The sequence below is a fragment of the Saccopteryx leptura genome, chromosome 3, assembly GCF_036850995.1.
Source record: "Saccopteryx leptura isolate mSacLep1 chromosome 3, mSacLep1_pri_phased_curated, whole genome shotgun sequence".
Classification (NCBI taxonomy): Eukaryota; Metazoa; Chordata; class Mammalia; order Chiroptera; family Emballonuridae; genus Saccopteryx; species Saccopteryx leptura.
Genome location: NC_089505.1, coordinates 161247164 through 161274041, shown reverse-complemented (window position 1 = coordinate 161274041; position 26878 = coordinate 161247164). Strand labels below are relative to the sequence as shown.

The following is a 26878-nucleotide window of genomic DNA, read 5'->3' as shown; positions in this document are numbered from 1 at the left end:
TGGAAGAAAGTATGGTTGGTTGTTCCTCAAAAAACTGAAAGTGGTACTACCTTATGACCCAGCAATCCCTCTACTGGGTATATACCCCCAATACTCAGAGACATTGATACGTAAAGACACATGTATCCCCATGTTCATTGCAGCATTGTTCACAGTGGCCAAGACATGGAAACAACCAAAAATCCTGTCAATAGATGACTGGATAAAGAAGATGTGGCACATACACACTATGGAATACTACTCAGCCATAAGAAATGATGACATCGGATCATTTACAACAAAATGTTTGGATCTTGATAACATTATATGAAGTGAAATAAGTATATCAGAAAAAACTAAGAACTGCATGATTCCATACATAGGTGGGACATAAAAATGAGACTAAGAGACATGGACAAGAGTGTGGTGGTTGGGGGAAGGAAAGGGAGGGATAGGGGAAGGGAGAGGGAGAGGGGCACAAAGAAAACCAGATAGAAGGTGACGGAGGACAATCTGACTTTGGGTGATGGGTATGCAACATAATTGAATGACAAGATAACCTGGAGATGTTTTCTTTGAACATTTGTACCCTGATTTATTGATGTCACCCCATTAAAATTAATAAAAATTTATAAAAAAATTAAGTACTTATCTTCAGAAGTTAGAAAAAGAACTAAGCTAAAAGAAAATAAGATAATTAATATAAATGCTTACATTAATTAATAACAGAAAATAGACAAAAATAGCAGAAAGGATAAAAAATATAAATGCCATATTTTTAAAATGATTAATAATGATACTGACTTAAGAAAAAAGAGAGCAAAATAATACCAGAAAATTAAACAGAGAACCACAGAAATGGGAAAATAAAAGGCATTGTAGGGAATATTGCATGAAGATGTCTAGGTAATACATTTGAACACCTGGAAAAATGTTATTACTTCATAGAAAAATATAAATTTCTAAAATTAATTCAAGATGCTGTTGAAAATTAGAATAAATCAATTAACATTAAAGAGTTTAGAAAAGTAAAGAGCTATCAATTAAAAAACCAACATGACAAGTTTGATTTACATCTGAGTTTTATCTAACTTTTGTGTGGGGGCGGGGGGAGATAATTCTAAAAGCATTTAAAATTTTATGCCACAGAAAACAATGAAACTTTAATATTATAGTTCAGGGGTCCCCAAACTTTTTACACAGGGGACCAGTTCACTGTCCCTCAGACCGTTGGAGGGCCGGACTATAAAAAAAAACTATGAACAAATCCCTATGCACACTGCAATATCTTATTTTAAAGTAAAAAAACAAAATGAGAACAAATACAATATTTAAAATAAAGAACAAGTAAATTTAAATTAACAAACTGACCACTATTTCAATGGGAACTGTGCTCCTCTCACTGACCACCAATGAAAGAGGTGCCTCTTCCGGAAGTGCAGCGCGGGCGAATAAATGGCCTCAGGGGGCTGCATGTGGCCTGTGGGCCGTAGTTTGGGGACTCCTGTTATAGTCTGATAAAGATAGCACAATAATAGTAAAACCACAGACCAGTCTTAGTTCATAAATATTGATGTGATGATTCTACATAAGTTTGACTTTAAGAATCATAGATTCTTTTTTTTTAATAAATAAATTTTTATTTTAATGGGGTGACATCAATAAATCAGGGTACATATATTCAAAGAAAACATGTCCAGATTATCTTGTCATTCAATTCTGTTGCATACCCATCACCCAAAGAGAGATTGTCCTCCATCACCTTCTATCTAGTTTTCTTTGTACCCCTCCCCATTCCCCTCTCCCTCTCCCTCCTTCCCTCCCCGACCCCCCATAACCACCACACTCTTGTCCATGTCTCTTAGTCTCGTTTTTATGTCCCACCAATGTATGGAATCCTACAGTTCTTGTTTTTTTCTGATTTACTTATTTCATTCCATATAATGTTATCAAGATCCCACTATTTTGTTGTAAGTGATCCGATGTCATCATTTCTTATGGCTGAGTAGTACACCATGGTGTATATGTGCCACATCTTCTTTATCCAGTCTTCTTTTTTTTTTTTTACACTGATTAAAGCCTTTAAGCAAACTCTTGGCCAATACAGCAAGAATCCATAAAAGAGTAGTGTCCTTAACATGTTCACCAAGTCCAAGTTGGCCCCAACACCATGCCAAATCCCTGAAAAATGCAACCCAACCCCAGTTCAGTCTGTTAGGAGCTTCACAAGGAGCAGGAGTCCAGGAAAAGTCCACATCCAGGAAAAGTCCGCATGGCACTGGAATTGTTGTCACAATTCTATACTTTGCAGCTCATGTCCAAGTCCCAATGACCACTGCTTCTAGCTGGTAATGATTCAAGTAGACTGGAAAAGCCATTTGCAGCTTGTGTGGATATGGAGCTTCTGTTCTCCCCTGCCTGGAGAGATGAGACCAGGTTGCTTTTCCCTGGAGCTCTGCGACTGTGGCATGGTAAAGAGAACCTTGGGATACACTAAGCTGGGTGGCAAAGGTAGATTCATAATAGAAGTTGGCAAAAGGGGGAAAGAGAACTCTAAATTAGGAGTAGGTCCCAGCCTGAAATATGAGTAGGGCATTGAGGTAGGAGAAATAAAGGAAACACTATATATTAAACAAAGCAGCATAAAATAGGACTATCAACACCCACAACAGAGATCTTTGAGGGAAGAATAAAAAACCTGACTATTCAGGCAAGACATAGTTAAGTGGCCCTTGTGCAAATGAGATCAGTTCACCTGCTTCTTGGAAGAAATACCCTAGGCTCATCCACAGTGTTGTAGATGGAGCCGACGGCCCTGGGCACCTTCAGCCTTCAGTGGCAAACCCCAGCATTCTGGGCAAGGTTAGGTCATAGGTAGCTGGAGCAGGGCTGGAAGAGACTGAACCCTCCCTTAGAGGAGCGAAGGGGAAGCCTACCTTCCAGTGTCCCTGTTTCCTCACAGCAGAGGCATGTGAGTCTGGCAGGCTTTAGCTCAATGACCTTCCTTTCCACTATTGAAGCAGGACCCAGATGGCATCCTATGAGACCCCTTTGGGGCATTGGGCCTTTAAGGAGAGGCAGATGGGAACTTCTTCTGTGTGCTCTGGCCGGGAATCGAACCCAGGAATCCTGCACACCAGGCCGATGCTCTACCACTGAGCCAACCGGCCAGGGCCTAGGAATGCCCTTGTTGATCAAGCTACCCAAATGAAAATTATTTGGAGCAACCATGACAGATCGAGCAATTCAGTCTCGTACTATTCATCACCAGAACACTGCAGCCCTGTGTAAACAGTTTTAACTTTCTCAGAAAGCAGCACGGCAGATTGGGAAATCCTGTCCAAGGAGTCCTATACTACAATCTGCCCCTTCATTTGGAGTTAACCCTCAAGGACCCCTACCAGGACAACTTTGGCCAATGGATGTTACTCATATACCTTCATTTGGCAAACAGTCCTATGTCCACGTTAGAGTGGATACATATTCTGGATTTATAGTAACCTCTGTCAGAACAGGAGAGGCTGCTAAGCATGTTATAGCTCATTGTTTGTATGCATTGTTCTATTATTGGATTTCCTAAACTGGTTAAACTGAAAATGCTCCTGCATATGGAGCAAAAGCATTTACTGTATTTTTTTCATTCTTACAATCTTTAAAGTTAAGGTATTATTAAAGTATACCCAGCAAATATTTTAAGGTCAATTTAAAAAAATTTAAAAGGGGGTAGTCATATCCTGGAACTCCTACAGGTCTACCATATCATATTTTTACTTAAAAAAATTTTAAATTTCTTTTGAAAGCTGATGAACAGGAGACGCCAAATCTTTTTCGCCTGCAAACTACTACTTTCTTTATTTGATCCAGCTAATAACACTGTTTTGTCTTTTTACAAATAGCTCCAGATATATGGAAAAGATTTATATAGGCAGATGGGGATCCTCAAACCCCTCAGCAAGATCTGAGCATGGCTTTTAACATACCTAGAGGCAGAAAAAGCCCAATAGAGATCAGGGGAACTACCAGCTTTTAGGATATGCCCTTAAAGAATCATAGATTCTTAAAGACACTTGAAACCTATATAATCTTATTAACAAATGTCACCCCAATAAATTTAATGAAAAATAAATAAGTAAATGAAATATTAAAAAAGAAGAAAATGGCAAGAAATATAGCAAAATATTAACACTTAATCTAGATGCTACATATTGAAATTATATAACTGTTTTTCTGCATGTATAAAATATTCCCCAATCTATTTTAAAACTCACCATATCTTTGACTATCACACAAATCCCCAACATGCTGAATAAAATGCTTGGCAATATTAAAAAAAGAAATCCAATGTGGATATCAATATATAATACAGTGTGTTCGTAAAGTCATGGTGCACTTTTGACCAGTCACAGGAAAGCAACAAAAGACGATAGAAATGTGAAATTTGCACCAAATACAAGGAAAACCCTCCCAGTTTCTGTAAGATGATATGGCAGCATGTGCACATGCGCAGATGATGACATAACACCATATATACAGCGGAGCAGCTCACGGCCATGCCAGTCGAGATGTGGACGGTACAGAGGAAAGTTCAGTGTGTTCTCTGGCTCGCTAAATTCGAATCCGTGACCAAAGTGCAACATGAATATCAGCGCATTTTTAACAAAGCGCCACCACATAGGAATAACACTACTGGGTGGGATAAGCAGTTGAAGGAAACCAGCAGTTTGATGGAGAAACCCCGTTCTGGTAGGCCATCAGTCAGTGACGAGTCTGTAGAGGCTATACTGGATAGCTGCCTAAGGAGGCCTAAAAAATCTGTGCATGAGCCCACATCGAACTGCACTGAATAGGTATGAAACTGGGAGAGTTTTCCTTTTATTTGGTGCAGATTTCACATTTCTATCGTCTCTTGTTGCTTTCCTGTGACCGGTCAAAAGTGCACCATGACTTTACAGACACACTGTATATAACTATCAAATAGATTTTATTTTAGAAATGCAAGGATTGTTCAGGAAATTTACTTAAGAGTAAATTGAATAGTAAATATCTATATATATATATATCATATATATATGTTCTAAAGAAGGGGTCGGGAACCTATGGCTTGCAAGCCAGATGTGCCTCTTTTAATGGCTGCATCTGGCTCACAGACAAATATTTAATAAAAATAATAATAACGTTAAAAATATAGAATATTCTCATGTATTTCAATCCATTCATTTCCTACTGCTCCTGTTCATGGTTGCAGGTGGCTGGAGCCAATCACAGCTGTCCTCTGGGACAGCACCAAATTTTTATTGGATAATGCATAATGTACACGGGTCGTTGTATGGCTCTCACGGAATTACATTTTAAAATATGTGGCGTTCATGGCTCTCTCAGCCAAAAAGTTTCCCGACCCCTATTCTAAAGTTTTCAAATAATACTCTTCCAAATATATTTCCTGTTAATACATTGAGAAATTTTAGGTGATAAATAGATAATAATAATAATTAAATGTAAGAAGAGGTTTTCTTTGGGTAAGGAGAAGCTCTTGATATCATACCACATAAGAGTGACTCCTCATTAGTATAACAATAGCCTATCTGGCATCATAGAGTGTAACTTGTACATATTTTATGATTATATATACTCTAAACATTGGATATGCACAGTAGCAATGTTTCTTCCATAGTTTACTTCTCACACTTAGAGATATATACCCTGAGAGGCAGGAAACATTGGGCAAAGTCACAGACTAAGTATGGTATGTGTTTCAGAAGTGTAAATTTTCATTGAGGATTGGACATGGGAGTAGTTAACTGATTTATCTGGTAATTTATGTTTTATATTAAAATAAATATGGCCATATTATGAATAAAATTAGTTTTACATAAATTACAATGATAAAAACACAAGAAGTTGCCCTGGCTGGTTGGCTCAGCGGTAGAGCATTTGCCCAGCCTGTGGAAGTCCCGATGTTGATTCCCGGCCAGGGCACACAGGAGAAGCACCCATCTGCTTCACCCTTCACCTCCTCTTCTTTCTCTCTCTCTCTCTCTCTCTCTCTCTCTTTCTCTTCCCGCCCGCAGCCAAGGCTCCATTGGAGCAAAGTTGGCCCGGGCACTGAGAATGGCTTGGATTGCAGGGGAGCAATGCCCCAAAGGGGCCGAGCATCACCCCTTGATGGGCATGCCGGGTGGATCCCAGTCAGGCGCGTGCGGGAGTCTGTCTGTCTGCCTCCCCTCCCCACCCCACTTCTCACTTCAGAAAAATACAAGAAAAAAACACACAAAAAGTCGAAGTTTTTTTTTTGTGTGTATGTGTGTTTTTATGAGGCCTCTTTAAAATATTCCCCCTAATTTCTAGAAAGCAAGTAATTCTAAACTGCTCTTGGGAATATTTTGGTGGAAAACTTTGAGAGACACTGTCATACAGTATCTTAGATATTGATTTTTTTTATATCTTAAATAAAAACATTTATAACATTTATAGCTATTATTAAATTACAACTATTTTATCAATAAATTATGGTTTTTCTAACTTAAAACTCTTGTATGTTTTGTGAAGCACTCTAGTAAGAAAGCACTTAAATTGTATTGCTGTTTATGCTAAAGTGATAGTAATTATTTCATTGTTGTATGTAGTTATCAGACTTAGGTGTGACATTTGCCATTATGTTTGCTATTTGTAATAAACATAATTTATCAAATAGCTCCTAATTTCCTGTGAAAGGAAAACTAAGATGATATACAGTGTTCTTGGCTAATCTTTAAAAACTTTTATTTCTTCTTACTTATCACAGTTATGAGTTAATAATTCTTTGAAATTTTCTGCTGTAAATTATGATATATGTACAAAGATACAGATGGGAGATTTATAACCCAAAGAATAATAAAGATCATATGGCTGAGAAAGCTGTTCTATATCTTTAGAAACAATTTATCCTTCTTTACAAATGATATTTAATTTTATAAGGTTCTAGAGGCAAATATTATATATGATTGGATTCCAGTGGGGCAAATTAAAAAATTATAGAACTGGGCCCTGGCCGGATGGCTCAGTGGTGGAGCGTCGGCATGGCGTGCAGAGGTCCCGGGTTCGAGTCCCGACCAGGGCACACAGGAGAAGCGCCCATCTGCTTCTCCACCCCTCCCCCTCTCCTTCCTCTCTGTCTCTCTCTTCCCCTCCCGCAGCGAGGCTCCATTGGAGCAAAAATGGCCCGGGTGCTGGAGATGGCTCCTTGGCCTCTGCCCCAGGTGCTAGAGTGGCTCTGGTCGCTCTGATGCCCCGGAGGGGCAGAGCATCGCCCCCTGGTGGGCAGAGCGTCGCCCCCTGGTGGGCGTGCCGGGTGGATCCCGGTCGGCGCATGCGGGAGTCTGACTGTCTCTCCCGGTTTCCAGCTTCAGAAAAAAAAAATTATAGAACTGTTTGCAAGGTGGGTATAATAGATATCCAGTAATGAATCAGATATAGAATCTGTCTTACCAGAGTTTATAATTGGGTATGGCAGGTAAGCAATATACAATTAGAAATGTTACAATAAAAAAAACCCCAGGAAAATCCATAATTATATAAAATCCATATTAGAAGAAAATCTATATTATATAATAAATATTGAAAAAGAATCTACAGATTGTATAAAAATTACTGTAGAAGACTGAGCAAAAATGAAAGAGAGAGAAACCTGTAAGGGAAAGAAAAGTCTGGTGATCACAAGCTATAGGAATTTAAGTTCATTGTTCTAGGAGATACGAAGGGGACGAATGTTTTGTGTGTAACAAGCACATAAGGTATTAGGCATAGGGAGAATTCTTAAGTGACTTTGAAATCCACAGAGATTAAAAGAGAAAACAGCCTGAAAAATTATAGTTTAACAAATTGTGTGAATTTATTTTATAAAATGGTTTCCAAATTCCAAATTCCTTTTTGTTAATTCCCAGTTTCTCTTTAACATAGACGTCATCAAATTTTAAGTTCTAAATTAAAGAAACAAATGACATCTGAGAATCTTTGAGCATGTGTATTTTTTGGTATAACAAATAAGATTCCTAGTTGATTGGGAAAATGACAGCACATTTATTTATTAATGAAATTCAGGTTTAGGGATATTGGGTTGTGGGTGTGCGCATGTGTGTCTATGTATTTGTCAAATTATGGAGTATAAAATTTTACTCCCCCTCTCTGTATCTCCAATTACCTGGAAATTAGTTATTGATAGATGATGCTTATTTTAGGGATTACTATTGATATAGACAAGGAAGATTTTCTCATACTCAAACATTTATATGAACACATGAATGCATAAGAGTAAGATTCTTTCTTTCTTTCTCTTTCTCTCTCTCTTTTTAATTTCCAGGCATAGATATTCTTCATCAACTAGGCCTTGGAGGCAAAGATGTAAGACACTCATCATCAGTGACTGCTGTCCCAGCATCATCTACACCATTACCTCAGGGGGTCCATTTAACAGAATCAGGTGTCATTTTAACAAATGATGCTTATATTGAGTCACCTCTTAGGAAAATTTTGCCAGTCAACTTAAAACAGCCATTTACAATATTAATTGGGTTACGGTCACATAGAGTAAATAATGCATTCCTCTTCAGCATTAGAAATAAAAATAGACTGCAATTAGGTGTTCAATTACTACCTAAAAAATTAGTGGTATACCTAGGAGGAAAGCAGTCTATATTTTTCAACTACAGTGTTCATGATGAGCAATGGCACTCATTTGCCATCACTATTAGAAGCCAAGTTGTCTCAATGTTTGTTGAGTGTGGAAAGAACTATTATAGCAGAGAGACTCTTTCAGAAGTTCAGACATTTGATTCTAACAGTGTGTTTACCTTAGGAAGTATGAACAATAATTCTGTCCATTTTGAAGGAATAGTATGTCAGTTGGATATTATTCCTTCAACAGAAGCATCTACAAACTATTGCAGATATGTGAAACAGCAGTGTCACCCTGGGTCAAGGCTTTTTTATACAACTATTGTACCAGCTAAGATACCAGAAATCTCTCCCTTACCTAAACAATTTGATAAAAAAGAACTGTCAGAGGACACATTTACTGAAGGCAAAAACATTTTGAATATTATGAACAACGAATCTTCAATAGCGTATAAACAAGAACACCAGACATCAAGATCTCAGTTAACTTCTCTCCATTCAGGGAATATCTCTGCTGGGGATCTTGTGAACCATGGGATTCCAGACAAAGAAATGATCACTGAGGAACATACTCAGACCAATTTAAGGCTGTCGATGACGTATCATCTCCTCAGTGAGGCAAGAACAAATATCAAGGAGAAATTTAGTTCTCTCTCAAATGTGTCAAGCAATATAACACAGCATAATGACAGAGTTACTGGTATGTCACAGTTTAAGAAGATATCATCTATTCTTCCATACATAAAACAAGATACAGTCACTAATCACAAGAAGGCTATCACAGCAAATCTACAAACTAACGAACTCATGGAACTGCAACAGATTTTAAATACAACCTTGTACAGAGTGACAGATGAGCCATCAGTGGATAATCACCTTGATCTAAGGAAGGAAGGTGAAATCGATCCTGATGCTACTTACCCCATGGAAAATAGCTATGAAACTGAGCTTTATGACTATTATTATTATTATTATGAGGACCTTAATGCAATGCTCGAAATGGAGAATCTAAGAGGGCCAAAAGGGGACACTGGACCTCCCGTAAGTTGTTTTTTAAATGTTTTAATGCGCTAACTTACAAAAAGAATTTTCTAGATAGAACAATACAGAACAGATCAGATCTGTCCCAGAAATGTATCTTGGCTACAGTGATTGATGTTATGGTTGTTGTAACACATCCAACCAGAATGCAGCCCTGGCTGAAATACTGTACTTTTTACTTCTGGTTTTTATTGGCAGGCTGAAAAGGTCACTTAACTCTGATAAATTGGTGAGTAAGCTATATGTTTTTCTTGTTCAGTTGAAATTCAACCAGGAATTCAACTGCTAAATATAGACCAGCACTTTTTATTTAAAAAAAGCGAAAAACCACAAGCTTACTGCATAGTCATGTTAGGAGAAGGATATAAAAGTTATTGTAGACCAAAGAAAAATACATTAACTGTATCAATTTAATAGCCTTTCAGCACAATAGTATCAAATGAATTGAAATAGAGTGTAAAGTTTATTTTAGCTAGAGATAATTTCATAGTGAATCATTGAGTGGGCAAAAGTAAACCCTTATATTATCATTCTAAATAAAATATTTTAATTGCCATGAAGAGTAACATATTTCATTTAATCTTTAATAATATAGTCAATTTATATTTATGGATTAATTAAGGCTCCATCTACCTAAAACAAAGAATATCTGTCAGTCCATCAGTCCATTCAATAGAAAATCTAGCCAACTCACTTATTGAATAATGTGGTAATAGACTATAAAACTATGAGATAATGGACTGATATTTTTTGAGCTCTGAAATTCTTTTGTTCTGGAAGTTTCAATTACAGATGAACATCTGAAAAAATTTTAAATAACTTAAAACTCATTTAAAGCTTTCAAAATCATTAGAAACATTATGTTTTTGCCTTTCATATTTGTACCTTAAATAATCAACCTATATGTCTTTAGAAATTAATTTTTTAATTGTAAGAAAACTAAAATATACCTCAAGGTATTTTTTTGATGATAATAAAATTTAAGTCATTGGTTTACTTCCAGAAACCATAGCATATGGAATGGGAGAAGATGATGCCACTTACTCAGTTTATGTTTCCTTTGTGGTTACTTGAAGTGATTTATTAGGTATTATGCAACTCTTATTAGAATGAATGTTTAAAGGTTTTAAAATAAAATCTGAAGAATGTATTATTATTTTTTTAATAATTTAATTTTTTTACTGGGGCGACATCAATAAATCAGGATACATATATTCAAAGATAACAAGTCCAGGTTATCTTGTCATTCAATTATGTTGCATACCCATCACCCAAAGTCAGATTGTCCTCTGTCACCTTCTGTCTAGTTTTCTTTGTGCCCCTCCCCCTTTCCCTCTTCCTCTCCCCCCTTCCCCCCTAACCACCACACTCTTATCAATGTCTCTTAGTCTCACTTTTATGTCCCACCTACGTATGGAATAATGCAGTTCCTGGTTTTTTCTGATTTACTTATTACACTTCGTATAATGTTATCAAGATTCCACCATTTTGCTGTAAATGATCCTATATCATCATTTCTTATGGCTGAGTAGTATTCCATAGTGCATATGTGCCACATCTTCTTTATCCAGTCATCTATTGACAGGATTTTTTATTGTTTCCATGTCCTGGCCACTGTGAACAATGCTGCAATGAACATGGGGCTGCATGTGTCTTTACATATCAATGTTTCTGAGTTTTGGGGGTATATACCCAGTAGAGGGATTGCTGGGTCATAAGGTAGTTCTATTTTCAGTTTTTTGAGGAACCACCATACTTTCTTCCATAATAGTTGTACTACTTTACATTCCCACCAACAGTGTATGAGGGTTCCTTTTTCTCCACAGCCTCTCCAACATTTGCTATTACCTGTCTTGTTAATAATAGCTAATCTAACAGGGGTGAGGTGGTATCTCATTGCAATTTTGATTTGCATTTCTCTAATAACTAATGAAGATGAGCATCTTTTCATATATCTGTTAGCCATTTGTATTTCTTCCTGGGAGAAGTGTCTGTTCATGTCCTCTTCCCATTTTTTTATTGGATTGTTTGTTTGTTTGTTTGTTTGTTGTTGAGTTTTATGAGTTCTTTGTATATTTTGGATATTAGGCCCTTATCTGAGCTGTTGTTTGAAAATTTCATTTCCCATTTAGTTGGCTGTCTGTTTATTTTGTTATCAGTTTCTCTTGCTGAGCAAAACCTTCTTAGTCTGATGTAGTCCCATTCATTAATTTTTGCCTTCACTTCTCTTGCCTTTGGAGTCAAATTCATAAAATGCTCTTTAAAACCCAGGTCCATGAGTTTAGTACCTATGTTTTCTTCTATGTACTTTATTGTTTCAGGTCTTATGTTTAGATCTTTGATCCATTTTGAGTTAATTTTAGTACAGGGGGACAAACTGTAGTCCAGTTTCATTCTTTTGCATGTGGCTTTCCAGTTTTCCCAGCACCATTTATTGAAGAGGCTTTCTTTTCTCCATTGTGTGTTGTTGGCCCCTTTATCAAAAATCATTTGACTATATATATGTGGTTTTATTTCTGGGTTTTCTATTCTGTTCCATTGGTCTGAGTGTCTATTTTTCTGCCAATACGATGCTGTTTTAATTGTCATGGCCCTATAATATAGTTTGAAGTCAGGTATTATAATGCCCCCAGCTTCATTCTTTTTCTTTAGGATTGCTTTGGCCATTCGGGCTTTTTTATAGTTCCATATAAATCTGATGATTTTTAGCTCCATTTCTTTAAAAAATGTTATTGGAATTTTGATGGGAATTGCATTAAATTTGTATATTGCTTTGGGTAATATGGCCATCTTGATTATATTTATTCTTTCTAACCAAGAATAAGGAATATTCTACCATCTCATTATATCTTTTTCAATTTCCCTTAACAATGGTTTATAGTTTTCATTATATAAGTCCTTTACATTCTTTGTTATGTTTATTCCTAAGTATTTTTTTGTTGTTGTTGCAATCATGAAGGGGATTATTCTTTTGAGTTCATTCTCAAATGTTTCATTGTTGGCATATAGAAAGGCTATTGACTTCTGTATGTTAATTTTGTATCCTACGACCTTACTGTATTGGTTTATTGTTTCTAGTAGTCTTTTTGTGGATTCTTTGGGGTTTTTGATGTATAGGATCATATCATCTGCAAAAAGTGATACCTTTACTTCTTCTTTTCCGATATGGATGCCTTTTATTTCTTTGTCTTGTCTGATTGCTCTGGCTAGAACCTCTAGTACCACATTAAATAAGAGTGGAGAGAGTGGACAACCCTGTCTTGTTCCTGATTTAAGGGGGAAAGCCTTCAGTTTAGTGCCATTTAATATGATGTTAGCTGATGGTTTATCATATATGGCCTTTATCATGTTGAGATATTTTCCTTCTATACCCATTTTGTTGAGAGTCTTAAACATAAAATTGTGTTGTATTTTATCAAAAGCCTTTTCTGCACCTATTGATAAGATCATGTGTTTTTTTTTCTTTGTTTTGTTGATATGGTGTATTATGTTAACCGTTTTACGTATGTTGAACCATCCTTGAGATTCTGGGATGAATCCCACTTGATCATGATGTATTATTTTTTTAATATGTTGTTGTATTTGATTTGCTAGTATTTTGTTTAGTATTTTAGCGTCTGTATTCATTAGAAATATTGGTCTGTAGTTTTCTTTTTTTGTGCCATCCTTGCCTGGTTTTGGTATGAGGGTTATGTTGGCCTCATAAAATGTGTTTGGAAGTATTGCTTCTTCCTCAATTTTTTGGAAGACTTTGAGTAGAAGAGGAACCAAGTCTTCTTTGAATGTTTGATAAAATTTGCTGGTATAGCCATCTAGGCCTGGGCTTTTATTTTTGGGGAGGTTTTTAATGTTTTTTTCTATTTCTTCTCTACTAATAGGTCTGATTAGGCTTTCTGCTTCTTCTTGACTCAGTCTAGGAAGGTTGTATTGTTCTAGGAATTTATCCATTTCTTCTAGGTTGTTGAATTTAGTGGCATAAAGTTTTTCATAGTATTCTACAATAATTCTTTGTATATCTACGGTGTCAGTGGTGATTTCTCCTCTTTCATTTTGGATTTTGTTTATATGAGTTCTTTCTCTTTTTTCCTTGGTGAGTCTTGCCAAGGGTTTGTCAATTTTGTTGATCTTTTCAAAGAACCAGCTCCTTGTTCTATTAATTTTTTCTATAGTTTTTCTATTCTCATTTTAATTATTTCTGCTCTGATTTTTATTATATCCTTTCTTCGGCTGGTTTTGGGTTGTCTTTGTTCTTCTTTTTCCAGTTCCTTGAGGTGTGAAGTTGTGAAGTTAAGTGGTTCACTTGGCCTCTCTTTTGTTTGTTCATATATGCCTGAAGTGATATGAACTTCCGTCTTATCACTGCTTTTGCTGCATCCCATAGATTCTGATATGTCGTATTGTCATTTTCATTTGTCAGTATATATCTTTTGATCTCTGCACTTATTTCTTCTTTGACCCATTCATTTTTTAAAAGTATGTTGTTTAGTTTCCACATTTTTGTGGGATTTTTTTCCTCTTTATTGCATTGGAACTCTAGTTTCAAGGCTTTATGATCAGAAAATATGCTTGGTACAACTTAGATTTTTCTGAATTTGCTTATGTTGTTTTTGTGGCCCAACATATGATCAATTCTTGAGAATGATCCATGTACACTGGAGAAAAATGAATACTCAGTCACTTTGGTATGAAATGTCCTGTAGATGTCTATCATATCTAGGTGCTCTAGTGTTTTGTTTAAGGCCACTATATCCTTGTTGATTCTCTGTTTGGATGACCGATCTAGAGCCGTCAGTGGTGTATTGAGGTCTCCAAGTATGATTGTATTTTTGTCAGTTTTTGTTTTAAGGTCAATAAGTAGCTATCTTATATATTTTGGTGCTCCTTGGTTTGGTGCATATATATTAAGAATTGTTATGTCTTCTTGATTCAGTGTCTCCTTAGCCATTATGAAATGGCCATTTTTGTCTCTGAGTACTTTTGCTGTCTTGTAGTCAGCATTATCAGATATGAGTATTGCTACGCCTGCTTTTTTTTGGATGTTATTTGCTTGGAGTATTGTTTTCCAGCCTTTCACTTTGAATTTGTTTTTATCCTTGTTACTTAGATGAGTTTCCTGTAGGCAGCATACAGTTGGATTTTCTTTTTTAATCCATTCTGGTACTCTGTGCCTTTTTATTGGTGAGTTTAATTCGTTTACATTTAGTGTAATTATTGAAACTTGTGAGTTCCCTATTACCATTTTATAGATTGCTTTCTGTTAGTTTTGTGTCTTGTTTGATCCTTCTCTTTCGTTTTTCTATCTTTTGTTTTTATTTGGTTGTATTCCATACATCTTTCCGCTGTTGCTATCTTTTTTAAATCATGTGCTTCTGTGGTGGTTTTTTCTATGGTGGTTACCTTTTAGTAATGAAAAGGGTTCCTACCCTGTTCATTGTAGTGCACTATTTTGTTAGTACTTTTGCACTCCATCGTCCTTTGCTACTGTTAATCTCTATTCTCTCCCCCCCTTTCTTTTTGTAGTTGTCACAGTTTAGATTTGGTTTTATTGTGTTCTCGGTAGAGATTTTATTTGTGGTTTTGTTTTGTTTTGTTTTGTTCTTTGGATCTGGTTGGAAAACCACCTTTAGTATTTCCTGGAGTGGGTGTTTTCTGATGATAAATTCCCTCATCTTTTCTGTATCTGTGAATTTTTTTATTTCACCTTCATATTTGAAGGATAACTTTGATGGGTATAGTATTTGTGGCTGAGAGTTTCTCTTTCAGGACTTTAAATATTTGGGTCCACTCTCTTCTAGCTTGTAGAGTTTCTGTTAGGAAATCCGATGATAATCTAATGGGCCTTCATTTATATGTTGTATTCTTCTTTTCCCTGGCTGCCTTGAGAATTTTTTCTTTGCCTTTGGTCTATGCCAATTTCATTATGATGTGCCTTGGAGTAGGTTTGTTGGGGTTAAGAAAACTCGGTGTTCTGTTTGCTTCTTGAATTTGAGGCTTTAGTTCTTTCCACAGGCTTGGGAAGTTCTCATCTATTATTTGTTTGAATATGTTCTCTATTCCATTTTCTCTCTCTTCTCCCTCTGATATACCTATTATTCTTATGTTATTCTTTTTGATGGAGTCAGACAATTCCTGTAGGGCTATCTCATTTTTTTAAAATTTTCGAGTCTCTTTCTTCTTCTCTCTGTTGTGTCTCAAGTTGCTTGTCTTCTATTTCACTAAACCTACCTTCTATCTGGCCTGTGCTATTAGCTAAGCTTGTTACCTCGTTTTTTAGCTCGTGAATTGAGGTTTTCATCTCTGTTTGATTTGTTTTTATAGTTTCAATTTCCTTGGAAAATATACTTTGAGTTCATTGAGTTGTTTTCTAAGCTCCCTAAATTGCCTTTCTGTGTTTTATATTATCTCTGAGTATTTTTAGGATTTCTATTTTAAATTCTTTGTCGTTTAACTCCAAGGTTTCCAATATATTAAATTTTTTCTCCATAGATTTTTCCTCATCTAGCTGTGTTACCTTTCTTTCTTTTGTATCCATGATATTTGATTTTCTCTTCCTTAATGGCATCTGAGGGTGGTTTTGTTGATAGTCTTAATGAGATTTAATAAAGAATAAAAAGTTAAAAAAATTAAAAATCGAAGAGTTGTTTTTTTAAAAAAAAATTAATAATGAAATAAAATAAAATTAAAATTAAAAAAAAAATTATTTCCCCCGCTCCTTTTTTCCTCTCCTCTCCTCTCCCCTTTTTTTGAGAAAATCTTGTGGTGAACTGTAAATTATATTGTACTAAATAGAAGAAACAATGCCTGTAATGGATGGCCTGAATTGGGGAGAAGTAATAAAGGGGGGAAAAAGGGAGGTATGGACCCACAAAAAGCAAATAAGGAAAAAATTTGGGTCAAGAATAAAACGATTTTCTTTTAGGTGTTGGTTGGCTAAGAGTTTTATGATGAGAGGAATAAGAGGGAAACAGGAAAATGGGGGGACAAATTAAAAAATTACTATTGTATTTATTGGAACAAGAACTAGATAAAATGTAGAGCTAGGGATGGGAGCACTGCTAGTGAGTTAAAAAGTGAAGTAAAAGCCCCCCAAAATGCCACAAACATAAGTTTGAGTCCCAGATAAGATAATTTGTTCGTTATTGGGGTTTGAATGAGAGGAGACGTAAAGGAGAAAGGAAGAAACTAATATAGAGGGAGAAAAGAAAGAGAGAGAGAGAAAAAAAAGAGGGTACCACTAAAAGAAGAAAAAAAAGAAGAGAGAGAGAGAGAGAGTTAAGGGTTTTGGAGTGCAACCCTCATAGAGAGAAAGCAAGAGGAAAGAAAAGATAATGGGAGATGTAACACTTATGGGTAGTGTAGTTCAAGGAGAGGAGAGAGTAAGACTGGCAGAGAGTTAAAAGACCCAATTGGAGGAGGAAAAAAAAAATCAAGAATGAAGATAAGAGAAACAAATGAAGAAATATAATAAAATGGGATAGGTTATAAAGTCTGCGGATTATTCTTGATTTTGAGAGGTTATCTTCTTGCTTTTTCTTTTCTCTCCCTCTTCCTGGTCGGTGACTCTGTACCCCGGGTTCTGCCCCTTTGGCATGCTCAGGTAGAGGTTTGCAGTTGATAAGTCTCTATGGCGATGTCATGTATTGTGCTTCAGTCGTTGGCAGTCGAGGCTCATTAGCATTTATAGGCTCTGACAGTGAGTCTGTGTTCCTGGAGCCTCCCTCCTAGTCTTTCCTTCCTCAATTAGTAGCCTGATAATCCAGCTATGGGGTCGCTGCTGCCTCTGCCTGGATAGTAAGAGGCTCAAAGAGCTTGCAACTCCCCACTCTGTTCCCACTCAGCACAGGGCTCTGGGTAAGGCTCAGTCAGTCAGAGCTGCTAGCATAATCAGGCGGGGCTTCACCCACTCAAAGACCTCTGGCTCTGCCACTCTGTCCGGTAACATGGGCAGGCGCCCACTCCTGGGGCGCTTGGAGGAAACTCTCCCTCACTATCTGTGCGCAGACCAGGACATCAGGCCGGCAGTCTCACACTCTGAGTGAAACCCCTGCCCGCACGGAAAAGTTCCAGCGTTGGAATTGGCTCTCGCTCCCTCCCCGTGCGCGGTTTTTTCAGGGCGCTGGGGCAGCCTGGAGATTCCGCTTTTGGCCCACACAGAGGCCTCTGACTCTGCCCCTCTGTGGGATAACATGGGCGCCCACTCCTGAGGTGCTCGGAGGAATATCTTGCCCACTCTCCCTGCATGCAGACCAGGATATCAGGCCGGCCGCCTCACACTTTGAGTGAAACCCCCGCCCGCACGGAAAAGTTCCAGCGTTGGAATTGGCTCTCACTCTCTCCCCATGCGCAGCTTTTTCAGGGTGCTAGGGTGCCCGGAGATTCTGCTTTCAGCCCACACAAAGGCCTCTGACTCTGCCTCTCTGTGGGATAACACGGGCGTCCACTCCCGGGGCTTTGGAAGGAATCTCTCGCCCACTATCTGCACGTGCCGACCAGGATATCGGGTAAAATGGCTGCCCCACTTGTCTTTCTTTGTCTGGGTTTGGCGCGAGTGTTAGCTTGTATTGCCTGGGTTGCCACAAGCACAGTTTTTTCTCGGCTTGGATCTCCGTGCCACAGCATGGTTCGGCCGTTTGTGCCGCGGCCTAGATGTATTCACCCCCTTTGCCCGCCTTAGTTTCTATACTCTCAGTTCCCAGTGAAAGCAGCCCTATTTAGGTTAGTGAGGAAGGCGGAGCATTTCTTACTCCCTATTTCTTTTGGGGTTTGATTATATATTTAGTCAATTTTCGCTCGACCATACCTTCAGGTGTATTGCAAAACATCTGGAGGCTCCAAGGATAGATTTTTCTGTTTCTGGTTGAGTTTTGGGAGAGATCTTGTTGAGTTTTGGGAGAGATTTATCGGTATCACTTCCTACCGCGCCATTACCCTGACTGAAGAATGTATTATTATTAGAGAAATAAACTCTTTCCAGCTATGACATTTACCAACATAACATTAATAAAACTGAGCTACCGAGTAGATCATATTAAACAAGTGGTTATGGAAACAATTCTTCAGAAGAAGTCAGTATGATGAAATAACCATTCATCTCTTCTATACAACCAAAAGTAGTCATTTCAACATTGGTAAGTGAAGCAACAATATTCAGCAAATACTTGCTTAGTCTCTGCTATGGGTAAAGCAGTAACATAGAGTATATATGTAAGTCAGTCACTGTAGCGGAGCTTACAATATAATGGGGATATAAGAAGTACATTTATAAAAATATCTCATGGCTAAGTATGATACAATAAATGCCATTGAGAGATACAAACTAAATGTTTAGGGTACATATTTTCAAAGTTATGAAAAATATTTTTGAGGGGATTTTTATGAAAGATCACTTAAGATTGAGCTGTTCAGGATAGGTTCTTGTGGACAAAGTTAGTTATAACTGAGGCCTCAAACACGGATATGATTTGGGTAGGTGAAAGGAACTAGTATTTTATATATATGAAAAAGAGCATAATAACTATCATTTCTTGAGTTTTTACCTTGTGGCAGATATTCTACCATACCCTTTCCATTCATTATCTTATCTTAAAAAAACAAACAAAAACCCCAACTTTATAAGGTTGGTATTACTATCCTCATTTTTTTCAGGTGAATAAACTCAAGTCCAGAGAAGTTAATATACTTGCCTATAACCACATTGCTAATAAATGACAGAGCCAGGGTTTGGAGCCAGGTTTTCTGCCTCTAAAGCTCAAACTCTTTTACAATGTTAGACTGAATTTTAGACAAATATAAGACCCAACCTAGACGTCAGGTTGTGGAGTGTCTTAATTGTCAAACTGATCATTCTAACTGGATCTTCTCAGTGGGGAAATTTGTAGGTTTCTAAGAAGACAGATTGATAAGGGAATTCAGTCTGATAGTAGTGCCCTGGAAGTTCCTGTTATCTGGATGTTACAAAACAAGGACTACATTAGGATGACAGTAGTGAAAATGCAAAAAGGAAAGTTTGGTAGAACTAGTAAATTAATTGGACTGAGGGACCAAGTAAAAAAGAAATAAAGAGAGAATCAAAGACAACTTAAGTTTTAACCCTGTGGATTGAGAGAATGGTGATACCATTACTAAAAACAATAATTAAGAAAGGAAATTGATTTTAGGAAAGGAGACTAAGTTAAAACATTGGTGTTGTGCTGGCATCTCATTAAGCTGTTGGAAACGTTGAAGAAGCTGAAATGAAAAAGAGAGGTCATGGTAGGGGATATATATTTCAGAGTCTTTCCATTAACATTGCAGATGAAGCTCTAGGGTTGGATAATTTCAAGGAAAGAAGTTTGGCTTATGGTCAAGAGCCAAATCATGAGGAATGTTTACTTTGAGGTTACAGAAGGAAAAAAGCAGAAATGTGAAGGAATACTCAGATGGGAGAGTAGAATATATTGCAATATCCCAAAGCTAAAGAAGAGGGTTTTGAGAAGAAATTGATCAGCAGTTCCAAAAAGCTACAGAGTAAAAGAGGATGAGGACTGAGACAAAGTGTAGGAAGTCCATTTCAACTTTTGATGGGAAAGTCACTGTTCAACTTTGAGAATCCTACTTCAGCATAGCATGGAGGTTGTTTTAGAAAGCTGAGAAGAGATTGAATGATGATGAAATGATGAGCTTTGTAGGGATTGTTCTACTGTTTCTTGAAGTGTATGCTACTATGTGAGGTCTGAGGGCAGCTTGATTTTCTACCCATAGATGACTGGTTCTTATTGTTTCACCATGCATTTATTTCATTGACTTTGAAGTTCATTAAACCTATTGGGTTCTGTGTCAGTTTTTTTCTGATACTGTTTGATCTGAAGATTACTTTTATTTTATTATTGAAAAGTCTCCCCTTATATCTTCTAGCATTTTTCTTTTCCATTTTTTAATGTTTCTCTTCAGGCAAACCATTAGGCATATATTGAATGTCCTTTGTGATGGAAGTATTTGTTGTTATGTTTTATCCAATTGCTTTTTTCATTTTATTTTGTGTGAATTCAGTTATCCTACATCCATCTCTTTATTGTTTTTTTTTTCAGTTGTATTTCATCAGTTTTTATTGCTTCTAACATAGCTTTTATCCATAATGGGTTTTTTTGTTGTTGTTGTTCTCTCGTATCTTTCTTAAACTTTTCTGGTTCATATTTTATTACCTCAGTTGTCATTTTTACTCCTATAACTTTTCTTCGAACCCTATTTTCATAGAAAGTTGGCATTTTGTAATTCTTTAAATCTAGAATGAACCTTTTCTCTGTTGCATAGAGCAATTTCTCTTGTAAAGATTTGTCCTCTGCTTTTATGTTTCTGTCCTTACGTTTCCCCCCTCCTCAATATCTATGCATAGGTCCCTTTCTGGTTTCTTCCTAGTTATTACTAGTTTTTTTTTTAAATAAAGATATCTGGGTCATTGTTTGTTTTAAAATGTCATAGGTAGAGGCAAAAGGAAGTGGTATGGAGTGGTACACAGATTCAAATTTAGGTTGCTTCCTTAAACCCCATCTTACCATCTTTATTCTGTCCTCTATCCAGAGACATCTTCTCTTATTTCATGTACAATTTTTTGTGAAGCTCTTTGTATCACAGGCTTTCTGAAAAGGGATATGATGATGTCTGAGCTTGTCGTTTACCCCTTAGATGTCTCCTGAGGATAGGAGGTGTGGTTGTAGATCATAGAAATGATAGGTTCTTCTTCTTCAGCTCTACCTTCCTTATTTTTGGCTGTTTGGAGCTGGGTCCTCTACTGGGTCATAAATTATATCTCCTGAGGCTTTCCCATTCCTTTAAAACCCCATCATTGTAGTCAAAGCATTGTTGGAAATAACTTTTAGGGCTGATATACTTTTAGAAATCTGTAGCCTGTCCAAAGTTTGAGGTCTGAGGAGAATTTTTGTTTGTTTCTTTTTGTTTTTGGTCATCTCTCAACATCTTTTCTTACACCAAAGTGTTTCAGTATTTGGAAGATAATCTTCATATTTTGTGGTTTGTGGTTGTGGTTCTTTTCTTGTTTCATTAAAGATGATGTTTTCATCTTTTGATATTTTTTGTTTTCAGTGGGTTTTAAAGAAGGGAGAGTAGGTTAGAAAATGTTCTCTCTGCAATCTTTTATGTAAATTTTCTAGGGATATTAAAAAATAAATCAGATCATGTCATTTATCTGCTTTAACTCTTCAGTGGCAGAAAAGTAAAACACTTAGAATAAATAAAAAACTCTTTATTGTGACCTGTGCAGTCATGTGATCTGACCACTGCTGACCTCAGTAACCTCCTCTTGTTCCATTTTTTTTGTACTTTCATTATTAGTTTTCTTTTAGTTTTTTAATAAGACTATGTTTTTTGTTTGTTTTGTTCTATTCATGCCCCTCATTTATTTTATTTTTATTTTGTAGAATTTCTCCTCTTTTCTCCTATTCATCCTTTAGGTCCGACTTCAGACTTTCTCAGAGAAGCCTTCTCTGATACCACAATGTAAATTAGGTGCACTATTTAATCTGTCTTCGTTGCTTGTTTGTTCTTTTCCTTCATTACTAAGTACACTGCATGATTATGTGTTTATCTGTTAATGTGTCTTTTTATCTAGACTGTTTTCTCCAGGAGAGCTTGATGCTAACTAATGTTTATTGAGTGAGTAAATGAATTTTAGAAAGGAATTTTAGATGCAGAACTTCTAAGATTAACTGCCCAGGCATTATTATCTCTTAGAAGTATTGGTGTAGTGAATAGATTTGCCTTAGTATGTATATTATCCAAGTAATAATAGTATTATATCTAACACTGAGTGCTTGCTGTAGCCCACACATACTTTTAAAAAACTAATTACTTTGTAGTTTGTTGGTTAACTACTATATATCAGATAGATATTTTATATAAAAACATCTTTAATGCTCACAACAACCCTGAAACATAGGTTTTTATCATCAATATTTTTAAAAATGAGTAAACTAAAGCTAAGAAAAGTATAATTGACTTGTCCAAGGTCACTTAGCTAGTAAATGGTTGAGGCATAAAGTGAATCTAGATTGAATGACTGCAAAACTATTGCTCTTTTAATTTAATTTAACTATAATTTCTCTTAAGTCAGTCATCTGAAAGATAAAGTGCTTTTTCTAGTACTTAATTTTTTTTAAGTAACTTATTCTTCTCAAGAACGCCATGCCTATAGAATTACTTTCCTTCTATGGGTTCTATAAAATGCCTGTTAGTAACCTGTTCTCAAAGATTTGAAAGTGCAAAATTGTGAATATAAGTTAAAATATATTTTTATTTGGTGCTTATTAAACAACTCAAGTGTTTAAATCACAATATGAAATATATTTTTATTTCCCAGTTTCTAATATTAACTTTAATATTAACTGCCTTTTTTTTTTTTTTTTCATTTTTCTGAAGCTGGAAACAGGGAGAGACAGTCAGACAGACTCCCGCATGCGCCCGACCGGGATCCACCCGGCACGCCCACCAGGGGCAACGCTCTGCCCACCAGGGGGCGATGCTCTGCCCGTCCTGGGCGTCGCCATGTTGCGACCAGAGCCACTCTAGCGCCTGGGGCAGAGGCCACAGAGCCATCCCCAGCGCCCGGGCCATCTTTGCTCCAATGGAGCCTTGGCTGCGGGAGGGGAAGAGAGAGAGACAGAGAGGAAGGCGCGGCGGAGGGGTGGAGAAGCAAATGGGTGCTTCTCCTGTGTGCCCTGGCCGGGAATCAAACCCGGGTCCTCCGCACGCTAGGCCGACGCTCTACCGCTGAGCCAACCGCCAGGGCCTAACTGCCTTTTTAATCTGAAGGAAATAGTGTTTTCTTTAGTCACAAAGTTGTGTGATAAGGTAATAAACAAAAGTAGACATTTGTTTTAATTTTCCATTTAGTTTTTCATTTTTAGTTCTTATTTTGGGGGGCATGAATTCAAACTGCTGGAGGAGAAGAGAGAGAGGGAGATAGAAGGGGCTGGGGATGGGATGGAGAAGCAGATGGTCACTTCTCCTGTGTGCTCTGACCGGATATCTAACTCCGAACACCCACATTCTGGGCTGGCACTCAACCAAAGAACCAACAAGCCAGGGCCATTTTGTTTTCCTAATGTGATATATTTAATAACATTTAAAGAACCCAGAACACTCAATTTTTTTTTTATCAGTTTTTACTTTCATACTTTGTTTCAAATCATTTAACTCTGTTAGTGACCTCCTAGTATGCTGCATTTTGTATAAGGGAGATTTATTACTGAATATACTAGAAGTACCTGATTATAATAGTTAAACACATTACACATATCTTTGGTATAAGTCTTTTAAAAGAATACAAAATGTTAGTGCTTTAATTTTGCAAGACAAGTCTTTTGAAATGTGTCTGAAAAACCTGTCATCATTGGTCTCCAAACCCTAAATTGAATTCCTCCTTGAGTAGTAAAAGTAAATTTAGGTAAAAATCACCCACAAAACTACTAGTTATGGTCCCTTAAAAACCAGATACAGTGCCTATAACCATAAGTCACAGACTTCCTGCTACCTTTTCTGGCCAGATTAAAGAGGACACTTGAGTTTCAACTCCCACTCCTGCTGATTAGGGTGAGGAGATTCATGTTACTTTAAAATCGTTATCAGCTGGTAACTGGTGACTGAAAAAGAGCCCTAAAACGAGAATCTTAATAAAACTTGTGAGAAAAGATGTGTCTATTATCATGTCTAATACCTTGGCATTTGTTTCCCAGGGTCCCCCTGGTCCAGCAGGTGTCCCAGGCCCCTCAGGAAAGAGAGGTCCACGGGTGAGTAGATGGTTTCTGTTTCTCACGTGCTGTTAGAACTAGTAACTTTCCGGTATGTTTATCCTAGCACTGTACAGTATGTACTTCCTTTGGAAACCTGCCTGGATCTGCAAACTTAGTTGTATCTTTGCCAATTCAAGAGAAGCTTAGAAGCACGTGCAGCTCGCTTATTTGACTGTCAGCACCCAGCCAATGCATTTGCTGTGAAAATGCTCCAGAAAGATTATCAAATTTGTAGATATGTGGCTGTTTTGGTGCTACTTGTAACATTATTCTTAGTGATAAAGTGATCTCATCTGTAGTTGATAGTCCTAGGTGGGGTTCATTTACTTTGGGCAATAAAGAGGAGTGGGCTGCCTTAGACCAGTGCATTCCTGGATTACATAGTGGGAAATGCTGGAGCTATTGACTAAGAAAGTAATTGTCCTGAGCAAAAAAGCTGCTTTAAGGATCAGCAGTAGTTTCTCACATTACACAGGGCCAGCAAAAGATTTATCACTGGGTTAGAGTGAAACTCTTTCAAACCGAAAAATGTGTGAACTTTTACTAACAGAAATTCTTCAAAGAGAGTTAGAAAAACTAATGCAAATACCACATATAATTTACTTTTTTATCCTGAATTTTGTTTATCTTACAATGTAAAGAAAAATCACCCTAAAATATTACTTTATGTTGTCCATATTTACATCAAATTCTCATCCATATGTGGCCTGAGATGAATGCTCACTGGGCTCCAGCTGTCATTTACTATGACTTTTATTTCTCAGCACTAGATGACTTAGCACATTCCTCCCAGAGAGTCTTCTACACCTTGTTTCTTCTCCTGCCCAGAAACCATTTGGTCTTCCTCCCTCTCTATCAGGAGACCCTGGACCCTGCTGATCTGAGGGACCCAGTCTATGTTTGCACGAATCGCATCACTCAGCTGTTCTCCCACAGTATGACCTTCCATTTATGAATCTCCATCTATTCTCATGACACAGCATTTTTCCTCTCTAATTTCCATCTTTCATTTTTTTCCATTTATTTGTCCAATTTTCTTTCTTGAATAAAGGAGCAGTATTGCTCTTCTCAAAGCTAATGATTACATTTCTGTTCCTAATTTTATCTCCATTCAAATATTTAACTTAAAACTTGCAACTTCACATTTCTTCTTTTGCTAGATTTTATTTCATTTGGCAATGACCAACAAATTATCTTGTTTTTTAAAAGTCCCAAAATTTATTGATATTAATTTTTTCTAGTTATTGTCCTGACACACATTTGCATTACTAAGGTTTGTGAAATTATAGTTTATATCCATTGCTCTTATATCTACAACTACTCATTTATTGTTCCCCAGAAGTTTTACATGTTTAATTTTTGTAGGTTACAAATAACATATGTCATGAAATCTAATTTTTTTTTTTTTTTTTTTTTTTTTTTTTATTTTTCTGAAGCTAGAAACAGGGAGAGACAGTCAGACAGACTCCTGCATGCGCCCGACCGGGATCCACCCGGCACGCCCACCAGGGGCGAGGCTCTGCCCACCAGGGGGCGATGCTCTGCCCCTCTGAGGCGTCGCTCTGTGGCGACCAGAGCCACTCTAGCGCCTGGGGCAGAGGCCAAGGAGCCATCCCCAGCGCCCGGGCCATCTTTGCTCCAATGGAGCCTTGGCTGCGGGAGGGGAAGAGAGAGACAGAGAGGAAGGAGGGGGTGGGGGTGGAGAAGCAAATGGGCGCTTCTCCTATGTGCCCTGGCCGGGAATCGAACCCGGGTCCTCCGCACGCCAGGCCGACGCTCTACCGCTGAGCCAACCGGCCAGGGCCTTTTTTTTTTTCTTTAATGTTCATCTTACTGGGTATAACTTCAATACTTGCATTGCTGACACACCGCTTTCTGAAACACAATGCTCTATTAATTCAGAATTGAAAAGACAGATAAAGAATAACTATATGTTATATTATATGTTATATGTTGTATGTTATATGTTAAAGTAGAGGTGGCTGAGGAGCACAAAGGTGGATACCAAACCCAAGTGCGTATCGGGGGCCTAGAGGCCTGCGAGGCTTTCTGGAGGTGAATCTTACTTCATCTACTTGCTGACAGTGTGAGCTTAGTTTCCTCATGTGTGAAGAGGAGTAAAAATAATCTCCTTGCAGGGCTGTTATAAAGATTAGTAATAAGAAATATAAAGCATTAACCCAGTTACTTGCACATAGTAGGTGCTCAGTAAATAGAAGCAATTATTAAATTCAAACTGATAAACATTCATCAAATGGCTAACATGTGCTAAGTACAAACAATGATATTAAAAACAGTCTCTTTTCAAAGAATCCATAATCCTAGAATTAAAGAGCACACTTCATAAGGTAGCTAACATAGCAACATTTTATTAAAGTAACAGATTGGGACACTAGGAGTACTGTCTCAAAACAACATATAATTAA

At 37.2% G+C, this 26878-nt stretch overlaps 1 protein-coding gene across 1 annotated transcript in view; it reads left to right on the top strand.

Annotated features, from left to right (window-relative positions):
* COL24A1 (collagen type XXIV alpha 1 chain) overlaps positions 1-26878 on the top strand; it is a 383490-nt gene that overhangs the window by 32294 nt on the left and 324318 nt on the right. The window contains exons 4-5 of the mRNA XM_066372218.1: positions 8315-9669; positions 24396-24449. Coding sequence (XP_066228315.1) covers positions 8315-9669; positions 24396-24449 — 1409 coding nt within the window. The remainder of the gene's footprint in view (positions 1-8314; positions 9670-24395; positions 24450-26878) is intronic.